At 34.3% G+C, this 12510-nt stretch overlaps 1 protein-coding gene across 1 annotated transcript; it reads right to left on the bottom strand.

Moving 5' to 3' along the window:
• Positions 1 to 257: 257 nt before the first annotated feature.
• LOC139877764 (clustered mitochondria protein) lies at positions 258 to 11404 on the bottom strand. The gene is made up of 29 exons (XM_071865189.1): positions 11197 to 11404; positions 10566 to 10862; positions 9990 to 10051; positions 9713 to 9902; positions 9190 to 9330; positions 8942 to 9098; positions 8614 to 8807; positions 8414 to 8515; positions 8183 to 8318; positions 7863 to 7991; positions 7096 to 7423; positions 6437 to 6541; positions 6213 to 6331; positions 6005 to 6113; positions 5767 to 5910; positions 5531 to 5659; positions 5263 to 5433; positions 4769 to 4855; positions 4525 to 4653; positions 4259 to 4414; positions 4090 to 4158; positions 3843 to 4001; positions 3459 to 3515; positions 3331 to 3371; positions 2686 to 2805; positions 2285 to 2594; positions 1790 to 1897; positions 1627 to 1698; positions 258 to 1035 (listed from the first exon to the last, which is right to left on the bottom strand). The coding sequence occupies exons 2-29, from the start codon at positions 10840 to 10842 to the stop codon at positions 622 to 624; spliced, it is 4215 nt and encodes a 1404-aa protein (XP_071721290.1). The 5' UTR covers positions 10843 to 10862; positions 11197 to 11404; the 3' UTR covers positions 258 to 621.
• Between the last annotated feature and the right edge of the window lie 1106 nt (positions 11405 to 12510).

Genomic DNA, 12510 nt, shown 5'->3' with positions numbered 1-12510 from the left:
TTCTTTATAATATTTACAGCTATTTCAATGTTATAAAAATGGAAGTCATAAAAATATAACCGGTAAATTGAGTCCGGAAAAAAATCAAAGTAGAATCTAGAAAGAAAAAAAAAAAAACACACAAAAAAAAATAAAAATAAAAATAAAAAATGAACCGGTTAACAAAGATAGTACTTGCTCATTTCATGGATGTTACATATAAATTAAAGTTAACAAGTTAAAACGTTAATCCATTTAAGGACGTCAAAGACTTAATGAATATAGTAACAGCTGCCAACACTTTATTTGTTGATAATGAACTTGCAGTTACGATGCATAATTAAGAACATCGTTCGATACTAAAACTTGTGTTTACATGCGTCATAAATACAACTAAAGAGAGCGATAAAAACCTCGAGTTTATAATACTAAACACCGCTCATACGCACGTTATAATTTCATGACCAACAATTATTGAAAAAAAGAATAAAGTCCTCTCGAACCCTTTTCGATATCCCAACATCATCCATTGGGCACCGGCTACCAAAATCCAACACAATATTCGTAATCCAGTAACAAAAAACCCCAGCGACGCTCGCTAAGTTCAGTAAAACGTTAGAAAATAATCAAACCCCGACAAGCTTACTTTGTGTTTGGGTTTGGGTTCTGGTTCGGTTTCTGTTTCTTGGGGTCCAATGCACCTAACCCTGCACCTAACCCTGCCGGTGCTTGACTTTCTTGTTCAGGTTTTTTAGTTGGCTCCTCGGACGTGGTCCCGTTTGTCTCATCAGGGGTTGCGTTTTCAGGTATCATGCCAGAGTTTATTATGTTGAGAAGTTGGGTTAGTGGCGGAAGCGCTTGTACGGGGACGCCATGTGGGCGGATTAGTAGACCTCTAGCGGCGGCTTTTTTTCGTGCTTCGGCTACGGCACGAGCGGATCTTTCGTCAACGCCCCTACCACTTCGAGGTATGTTTTCTCCGGCAGCACCACCGCCGCTACCTGAAGCTCCACCGCCAGATGCCGCTTGGAACGCTTGCATCAAATCAGGATGAGCCTGTGTATAAACAAACAAACAAACACACAATTAGCGTAATGTAAAATCAGCTTGACTACCACTACTATTAAAGATAACAAATAGTATACAAATAGTAGAAAATTCAAATATGACCTACTATACTAACTTTGAACATTTAACGACTATTATGCCCCAGTGAACAGCAACCATCAAATGTTATACACACGGGTATTTTAGTAATTTTGCGTTTTTTAATTTTATTTCCTTTGGTTTGGTTTTTGCCCCAGTGAAACGGGGCCCACTAAATTTCACATATCAATTTGGGGAAGTCCTTTCTTCTACCTTTGCAAAAGTAACAAAAATAATTTAAACTTGTGTCCTTATTTTATAAAGTTTCGAACCATCTTTAGCAGATTTGTGCTTTTTGCAAAAGATTACGACTTCTTATTACGAAATTTTACGTTTTCTATAAAATTTGCCCATTTTTCACAATGTTTGATTTTGTTTTTGAAGAAATTGCAAAATATTGACTTCACATTTTCAAATTATCCATCCATATCCGATAAATTTAAAAAATAGCCCATTTCTCAAAATCTTCAAACATCGTTAAAGATGGGGTTTGGGATATACCTTAAACAGATCAATTGCTGCTTGAGCCGAAACTGCGTTTACAGCTTGTCCTTTCTGCTTTTGTGCAGCCATCTGTCATCATATTATCAACAGAAATTATTATTTTTTTAAAATAGAAGAAAATAAAAAACAAGACTAGGTTTAACAAAGAAAGAATGTCTACCTGCGCCTCTCGTGATTTGAAAGTTTTCATCCAATTCTGTGAGTCACGAGTCCTCGAGTCATCCTCTCCGAGTTGCTTTACAAGTATATCGTATGTCTTCTTTTCATGCTGTCAAACATATAACAGTTTTACATGATGTTAAACCAAAGTTGTAAAAATCGGGAGCTGGGCGTTGACTAACGTTGACTTTTAGTAATAAATAAATTAACCATATATATTACACATAAATATATCATACATAAGACAAATATTTCAAACATAGATATATGGCACAAAATCTAATTTTAATAAATATATTTTTTTTTTACCAAACTTTGACCGACATTGACCGACTCGGACCCGACTTTTTTGAGTTGACCCGACTTTGGGACAGGCTAGTCCCAAAACGACTAGTCCCAAAACGACGCGTCGGCCAACTTTTACAACATTGTCTTAAACAATAAGTAATAACAATATATATTTTATCAACTTTCAGAGTATGAAAACATAACGTGCCTGATGAGAAAGCTTGTAGGCACCAACACAGTTAAAAGCGATTGCAAGTGCATGATAGCATACGGCAGTTTGGATATGTTCTTCACCCAAAAGCCTCTCGTTCTTTTTTAACGCTTCTTGTAAATAACGAAGAGCCGTATTCATTTTTCCGATATCTTGATACATCATTGCAACATTAATGTAAGTTGCAGCAACATCAGGATGATCTGGGCCAGACGACAAGCTTAATAGGACCAGTGCACGTGACATATGTCGCAATGCAAGTTCTGATTGATTAAGCCCGTGATAGAATAAGGCCATGTTCCCATAACTGCATATAAATAGCAAATGTAAAACTGTAAACATGCGACACATTATTCATTATGATGTATTAAACGTTGTGAAAAATGCAGATTTGGGACCTGTGAGCTGTGTCGGGATGGTCAAGACCGAGGCAACGTTCGTTTATAATGAGTTCCTTGTGTTGCTGCATAATGGCTGCAGCCATGTCTCCAGCATGATAAAGAACCATGGCTAGGTAACTGCACGAAAGGTAAAAAATATGGAACAAGTAGTTAATATAAATCTTCAGTTACAATTTAATTGGTTAATTCATAAAATATCAACTAGTATTTGAGAGAAATCATTCAAAAGGGATACAATCTGAAACCCAGAAGTTGCAAAATGAACTGGTCAGTTAAAAAGTCAAACAAAGGGTAAAATGGGGCCAGTTTTGTACCTTTCGGAGCAGATTGAACTTTTATTGTCCAAATATACATATCAAGTATATCAAACATAAAACATAGATATTTCGCACAAAATATAATTTGAAAAGAATAAAAGTTTTTTGACTAACTTTAACTTTGACCGACTTCGACCCAATTTTGGCCGACTTTGACCCGACTTTTTAGCGTTTGACCGACTTTTAAGGTGTGTCTGGGCGAGTCGGCACAGGAAACCGAAGGGTCGGGCGACTTTTACAACAATGAAGTTTGGTTGAGATGGCCACTTATACTGAAAACTCAATAAAGATATCTTGGTTTACAACTTTTGAGTATGAATCATACCGGCAGCAGTTAGCAACCTCACGATGCATTGGACCTGTGACCTGTATTTCATAATCAAATAAATAAAAAAACAAAGTCATTTAAATTGGCAAAAAATCCACAAGAGTAAAAAGGATCAAAACATATACCTGCTGAAGTATTGTAAAGGCTTCTGTAAATAAAGTGTACGCCTCATTAAGCATCCCCTGCAAGAATAATGTGACAAAGAATTATAAAAATGATAATTATAAATTATACTCAAAATCAATCTGATATTTAGTTTTTTTACACTTCTAACAACAATCCGTTATACATCTGGCATACCTCAAAAATTGCGTTATAAAAAAGTTAAGATAAGTTTCTAACATCAATTGTATGTACTCAACGTTAAAGAACTTACAACTACAATATAAAATAAGAAATAGTTTATTTAATGATGATTTTTTAAGACCAACACCCGGACCGAAAAGTGTTTTGGGCCATCTGAGCCCGTTTAGACTTGGATCCTACGAGACATGATAAATGTTACAAACCTCAGCCAGCTGGACTTTTCCTGTTTCCACCAGCTCCTTTGCTTCTTGACATACAGGTATTGAATGCTTCACTACAGGTTGAAGATTCAATATATCTGATGTCTGAAACGGTGTTCCTACACTAAGATCGTACTTTTTCGCAGCTACAGTTACACCCACCTGTTATCATCACTTTAAACAATTAGTTTCATCGTTTAAAAAGAACACACATATTGCTAAAAATACTATGGGAAAGCATAGTAATTACCTTCAAACAAAGGTTACGGATAACCGAAATCTTCTTCACGTGTGACCTTGCATCCTTGGGCAACTCAAGCTGTAAAAGAACAACATAGATTAGTACTGTAATATGTAAATAAATTCTTATCAATTTAAAAAATAATAAAGTACTAATATCAAGGAAAACAATAGGTTACCTGATATTTAGCTTTTGAAAATTCATGTATATCGGACCACAAACTTTCAGAAGTGAGATTCATGAAAGAAGCTTGCTTTTTAGTAGCAACACTTCCGACTTTTGATCTCGAGTGCCCCTTCGTTGATTTTCCCGAAGCTTGATGGCCCACAGCATCCTGTTACATATATTGTTAACTCGGTAAAAAACAATATTTCGTACCTTTTACAATTTCAATATGAATTTACAATAAATCAATAAAAAAACTTTTAAGAATACATAATTAACCTTCTTTTGATTTTTGGGCGGTGTACCAGCACCTTTCCCGGATGCAGACTCGCAATCGCCAAACAAACAATTGAAAAAATGAGCAACTGCATGTCCAATATCATGATCTGCTGTATCTCTCAACACATCCTGTAGTGTAACCAAAAAAAATAATAATTACATACGTAAATACGTAAAACAATAACAGAAATTCCACATTTTACTCATCAGTTAATAAACATATAGATATAGATCATCAGTTAACCTTGAGGATATGTTTTGCACATCTAACGATGATCTCGTTGGAACAAAGATCCCATAAATGAGGCAAGTGCTTCGTTCCATCAGCTACCTGAAAGATTAATTAAAAAATTGTTTATTCGTCAATAAATACATACATATTATCATTTATCAAGGTTGTAAAAGTCGCTAGTCAGGGACGAGTCAGTCGAGACATTGGAGGGATGAGTTGGACCAGCCGGACGTTGACCGATGTTGACTTTTAGTAATAAATAAATTTAACATTTACACATTACACATAAATATTTCAAACATAGATATAAGGCATACAATGTAATTTTAAAATAAATAAAATTTGTTGACCTAACGTTGACTTTGACCGACTGTGACATTCAAACCCGACTCCGCCAACTCAGCCCGACTTTGACCCGACTTTTTAATGTTGACCAATTTTTAAGGAATTTTTGGGCGAGTCGGGACGGGCATATTATATCATTAGACTTTGTTAACTGATCTTACTTTTCCAATATATCGAACATTAATTCCATGCGCATGAAGTGCTTCAGTGAGTGTTTGGCCATCCATCGGTGAAACTTCAAGCGTGCAAAGATCTTGTATGAATTTCGGAAGCACGGTGTCCTTTAGATACAAACTGACCTTCCGTACGCTTTCTTCATCAGCCGCAATCTCCTGTTAATTACGGGTACAATTCTATGTTATAAACATCTCATTGGACGAGTTTTATAATTATATAATATATACAAGTACATAATCGTGATAAAATTACCTCGGGAGTACCAGCCAACTTGAACTCTGTAAATACGTTAGGATTAAAACGTATACCATCAAATTTATCTGTGACGTCATCAGTTTTAACACCAGCTTCGACGACCGTTTTATCATCTTTTGACTCGTGCTGCATCATTGAAAATTCATCATTGCAAGCACAATTAATTAACATAACTTAAATTTCAGTCCGTGTTCAGATCATTAATAAACATTTAATGACAGATAGATCTTTACCTGCTTAGCATCAGAGGGTTCTACTGTTTTAGCAGCCTTGGATTGACTTTCTTGGTCAACATTATCATCAACCTTTGAAGAATCTGTAGATGCAGATGTTTCCTGTGGCTCGATCTTAGCGCTTGAATTCTTGGCTGCTTCAGCCTTCTCATATACGAGCATATAATAAATTACAGGTGTCCTAAAATATATAATATGATAATAAGTTTCACGGAATTTAATTTAAAATCAAGTTTACCTGGCAAAAGGCAGTGATTAATTCAGGTCTCAAGATACAAAATTTAGAATTTGTTCCTGTATAATTTGCATCACGAGGAGTCACTCTCATCAGGTCCAATAAATAGTGCCTGGATACGTAATTATACGCCAATATTATACGTTAGTCTTAATAAAAAAATTAACAGAATATATTATTTATTTATCTATAAAAGTTGACAAAAATTTACCTATCATCACTTCCAACAATGCCCTTGCATTCAACTGGTGCAGCTATTTGGAAAACATTTCCCGACCCATCAACAACCGAGTGTTCCTTCACCCGCAGACGTTTTGAAGCTTCCAGAACCTAATGTTTAATTTGGTTTTGCACATGTTAAAGAAAGGTGTGTATATAAAATAAAAATAATGATAAAAAGGACTACTGAAGACGTAATAAAAAAAAACTAACGACCTTGGCATGAAAATCTTGATTCCAGCAAATCTTCTTGCCATTGTCAACGGACCCATACAGAAGCGAATCCGATTTATCACCTTGTAAGATTCCTGGTAGAACACTCTGGAATAAAATATGGACATATAAGATTAAAATAAACTTGTGTTAATATAAAAAACAAACCCAGCAATCATAAGTAAAACGGACATCACATAAACACAGTCTCATATGCACTACTTATTTGTGTAGTATATAACTAATTATGGTCATTAGAAGTGGTAAATGCATCTGGACTCATCTATTTACGAATGCCAATTTAAGCTGGCTTATTATGTGAAATATATAAAATGAGTCAACTTAAAATTTTGAAGGAAAAACTTTGCGCAGCGTATTGGCATACATATATTCAACCTCTTGCATCACTACTATACTATCTATTATTATATATTTATATTTAAATTCTAATCAAAACGAACACATTTAAACGGTAAACGGGTAAGGTTTTTTTACTAGGATGTACGCGGCTTAGCCGGGTGTGACCGTTTCTGACCCTTTTCCCTGGCCATCTTAGGATGGTCAACAAACACATTAACTAGTCCAAAAATACAAACTGAAAACAGACCAACTTTGACCCGTTAGCCAACCAACCATTCTAAAATGAACATGAGTATATGCACCTGTGCTACTACTCTATGACCTCGGTAGTCAACAATAGCCATCGCAAGATTATACAACCCAGGAACATCAGCTTCTTGGTACGCTTTCGTGCCTTTCAAATCGTTGTTCGAAGATGCATACGTTGCTTGTTCACTCTCAGCCAATTGTGCTTCCAAGGGTGCATCGGAAGCAGGATCCGCAGCACCATTTACATCACGATTCTCACTAGATAATTTGGTCAAAACCATTTCAGAAGAATTCACGTTTGAATCGGCCGACTGTTTCCTAGACAACTGCTCGAGATCCGCGTCAACAGCAAAGCTGAAGAATATGTTGTTGTGAACGTACCTAAAACCAGACAGTTTTCACCAGAATCGGACAGTCAAAACTTAAGTAAAATGTGTTGTAGAAAATAGGGTCTACATGTACTGCTGTACAAATTTGGAATAAAGGGGAAAAAAGAAATATTGAAATGGTTTGAAAAGTGCAAAATAAACATCTTTCTGAGTGTGATTAACAAAACAGGTATAGTATTGTTCTACACTTCATATCAATATCAATTCTGTTGCAACTAGTATGAAACTAATTATCCAAAACCGACTGACCGTTTTGTAATCAGATAATCAAAACCGAAATTTCTATATCGATAAATATTAAGCCCAATTATTTACTTAATTTACTTAATGTTGCACTCATCAGATATTCAGTTTTATGTAGATGCAAAGAATAAATAAATAAATAAGAATTACAAACGAAATCCACATAACTGCATTGTTATTTTACTTACATGTGAAAGCACTCGGGATCTGTTGGATTAATGGGTGGTATGCATCTACTGATGACTCCAATAGCACCACTTATCGCAGCGTCAACGAAATCAGAAGATACCTTATACAGAGCTCTATCTCTCAATATCCTATACACAACAACCACTTAATTAAAAAGAAGAAACTTACAGATCCAAGATTAAAAAAGTATATCGCAAATAAACACAACTCATATTTAATTTCTAGAAAGCTTGCCATCGTGTTTTCAATGGATATTTGTAAAAACAAAATAGCATAATGTAAACTCTCAACGTAAAAAAAAAAAACACTAGTTATATACCTTTCTTGAGGGCTTGCATGAGGAAACTCTCTACAGGATTGTAGTTCCTCGTTCCAGTCTCTTTGCATGCCTATCAACTCACTCCCAAACGAGAGAGTAAGCGAATTTTCCGCTCTAGCGGCATCACGTCTATGATCTACATAATAATGATACAACCAGAAGATAATAAGTAATCACAGAAAAAAAAACATTAGTCTTTGAACGTTTAACGTAGAAAAACCAATAAATTACCTGGGACAGGGTGCAACCCCAGCCACGAATTTGGGGGCAACAATGACTGGATGTTTTCAAACGGATGAGCAGACGCCTTACGCTCCAACATTTCACGAAAAGCTACACATTTCAATAAGAAACTCACATCAACTATGTTCATACGAAGCATAAAAACAAACAAAAGAAGCATAAGACGATGGATAGAACATTATTATTACCTTTTTTGAATTTGGAGCTAATCTTTTGCAACAGTCCGATTAGGGTTGTTGCTTCCAAAGCAGCTTTAGTCGGTTTGGGGTCAAGTATATTTCCAGAACTTGAGTTAACATAGAACGTGGTTGTGGTTCCGGTTACACAATACTTGCTGCCTTCTAGTGTTACCACATCCAGATATATCAGGTCCCCAACAAGCCTGAAACATATAATATCATATGCTTAATAGCCCAAAAGGTAAATGCATAAAAATTAACAAAATCTTGTAATTGTAGTGCATAAATTTTATAAAGTATTTAATAAAACAAAATAAAATAGAGATAGAAAACAAACCTTCTGTAGCTTGGAGGAGGGTTGAAAGAAGAAAACACGATACTTTCAACGCATTTGATCTCTTTGGAAGGAGACGATAACAAACTCGAAAGCGAACCCGACACGTCTTCCATAAAACCCAAATTTTCAAGCTCCGAGACCTCGATTTTTGCGGGTTCTATTTAGATTTTTTTTTTCAAAATTACTCGATCAGAAAACTACATAGTAAATTGAAGATACAAAAATGACAAATTTACATGCCAATATACCTCCTGAATTTGCAGTTGCATTCTTTCCCATCTCATGTTGCAATGCAAGTGATGTTGATAATGAAGAATGTAGCGTTGATAGAGAAAGCAACTCTCGGGTACGATGAACGTGCGCCCTGATCGATCTATCATCATAAAGAGCTGCAAAAATGTCATTTATTGAGTCAAAAGTCGATAGATTAAGCCAAAACATCAATTATACTGTGCATTAGTGATGCTAATTTAAGTTCTTATAGATAACAAGTGTGCCAAGTATGATCACAACGTTTACATAATTCAATTAAAACATAGTTAATTTTTTAATTAAATAATTTAATATGTGTTATGGATTATGGATTACTTTCTTCACTATCAACAACTTCAAACCAAGACTCAAGCTTTTTGGTAGACAACTTCTTTTACTATATTAGTTTGACCCGTAAGAAATAAACATAATCAGAGTCAACCAATCCGTAACTAAAGGGGTCAAATTTGCCACCCGTCCACCGCTGTAATACTGATAGGAAAAGACTGTGTATTATACCTGCAATCATCTCCAAAGAACAATCTCCAGATGTGATGTCAGCAACTTCGGATATTTCATGGTAATCTTCTAAATGATGGGTCGACCCGTCTTTGGCGTGAAGTAATAAATCATAGCAAGTAAAAAAACATGTCTCGGGAGCATCAAGAAGAAACTGTCTCACGTCCATAACAGTGTCACTCGGACTCAACTGTCAATTTAATAAACGTCAACCGTTGTAATCTAAAGCTAAAACCAAGAGCAAATTTTTAAATTAAATCAGATATAGATAGTGTACTTGTAACTCGAGCTTTTCACCGAATTGTGTTTTGACGGGAACAGGGAAAAGATGAATATCACCTGCAATAAAGAAAACGACACCAAAAATTGAACGTTAAAATTCAACAAGCATTATACAAAAATATATTATACGTTGCATTTATTGCTTTTTCCATAAGATAAAAAAACTTGTGATAGTTAGTTCATTACGGAGTAATATTCTTTGAAAATATATATTAGTGTACACACTTCTATACGTCTATTAAGTACACAATAACCACGAGCACAATGATAAACTACATGCGTTCAAGCACGATACCTATACACAAATATGATAGTAAACAAATCATTGTTTAACATATATAACAATTACCCTGCATTCATAGTTAGAACTAGAATACTGTTACCATTATCTGCACGCAATGATACAACCAAACAGATCTAAATTAAATCAGCATAGATTATAGACAACTTAAACATTTCAAACATCAAAACTACAAAGGAATACATAATATATTACATAAATTAATTCATAAATATGAATGTGCTACACTAAAGTAATAAACAAAATGATTGAAAAACAATTATTATTCACCTTGCTTAGGTGGGTTTTCGGAGCTTGCATTTTCCGGTTGTGCAGTTTGTAATTCAGCAGAAGGTGGGATTCCATTAGCTTCCACCTTCTGTTCTTCAACCGAATTCAACTTTTCGTTCGAATGACCATTCGATACAACCACTTGTTCAGTTGTAGCATTGGTGGCGGTAGCGGCAGCGGTGTTATTCGTGGCGGTAGCAGCGGCGGTGTTATTCGTGGCGGCAGGGGCGTTATTCGACCCTTTCTTATTCCTCCCTCTGCTTGATTTCCCAGCCATATCTTCAACTTCCCAAATACCTAAAACCCCAAACTCAAACAATATAACTCTACCAAATAAACCACTACTATACTATAAAAACATAATAATATTAGTACAAGAATCAAAATCAACAATCTAAAAATTCAAAACTTGCTAAACCAACAACAAAAGGGATAAATCTAATGAAAAAGATTCACAAAATCGATATACACAATACCCATATATACACACACGTGTACTCTAAGCAGCTATAAACATATATAAATGATGATAAAGCTATACAAAGATTAAAACCTAGTAAAATTTAAGCATAACCCTGATGAGTAAATGTTAAAAGGTACATAAAGATTAAAACTTTAATGAAAAACAAACCTGTATCAGACTATAACCGATTGAAATCGGCGGATAAAATACAGGGAAATAGAGATAATAGATATAGATATGTGTGTGTGTGTGTGTGTGTGTGTGTGTATATTTGGGAATTATTGTTATCAGGAGGAGGGTTTAAGAATTGGGCAAAAGAATGGAAGTGATGTATGGAGGGAGGGTGTGGCGGCCGAAAGAAAATGAAGTGTGTGTTTTGTGGGTACTGACACGAAAAATGTATAAACAAAGAGGGCTTTTATTTATTGTGTAATTCTGAAACTTCTAGTTTTTTTATTTATTTATTTATTTATTTATTTATTTATTTATTTATTTTTTATTCTTGGAAGAAAAGAAAATAACAATAATATATAGTGCGTTGTACATCGTGGCAATTTTATCAATTTGCTAACTTTTAGGTCATTTTTCACATGCTCTTTACGGTTGTTTTTCTGAACAAATACATAATACTCGGAATTTTTTATTGTTATACAACAATAACATAACAAGAAGTGAAATGATCCGTGAACACGAATTTGTTTAAAGATTTGTTTAAATGAAAGAGTTTAATTATATATTTTAGGTATTAAATAAATTTAAACGCTAAAGTCATTTAGTTTAATGACTCGACGAATTCCGACTAAGAAACTTCTCGTTGTTTTTACAAACACATTGATGTACTTAACTTGATCGGAATAAATGAACTACATTTATTCTCTCACCATCATCTTCCAATTTTCATCACAATAACTATTTTTCTTGTCATAAAAGCCTACATTAAAACATTTTATTGAGACGTGTATTACGCATACATATATAACGTAATTAATTTCGTAAAGAGAACTCATATTTGAATTTGAATTTGAATAATAATATAATAATAATTAATGAGAGAGAATTTTTTTTTCGAAAAACATGAAATAAATAAATAAGTAGATTTAATTTAATTAGTCATTAATTAGATTAATGACATCACCTTAAGGGTTTAGATTTTTTTTCCTTTTTCTTTTTAATTTTTCCTTAACAAATGAATTAGCCTAATAATGACATCATCAGTATAGGATTTTAATAGAAACTATAGATAACAATAACATTAACATTACTTATTACTTAATCTCGTCGAAGTATAAGAAAATAGAAATAAGTTTTTGTATTAAAATGGTACTCCCTTATTAGTCGACTTTATACTTTTCTCCACAAATATATATTAGAGTGCTCTCAATCATAACAAACTTTCTAACGGGACTAATTGTCACATCAGCGTTACATCAGCACTTCCTCACTAAAACTAAACTGAGGACTAAACATTACCAATCATGACAT

Source organism: Rutidosis leptorrhynchoides, chromosome 11 (genome assembly GCF_046630445.1).
Source record: "Rutidosis leptorrhynchoides isolate AG116_Rl617_1_P2 chromosome 11, CSIRO_AGI_Rlap_v1, whole genome shotgun sequence".
Lineage (NCBI taxonomy): Eukaryota > Viridiplantae > Streptophyta > Magnoliopsida > Asterales > Asteraceae > Rutidosis > Rutidosis leptorrhynchoides.
The sequence above is the reverse complement of the archived record's forward strand: the minus strand, read 5'-3'. Positions and strand labels throughout refer to the sequence as shown.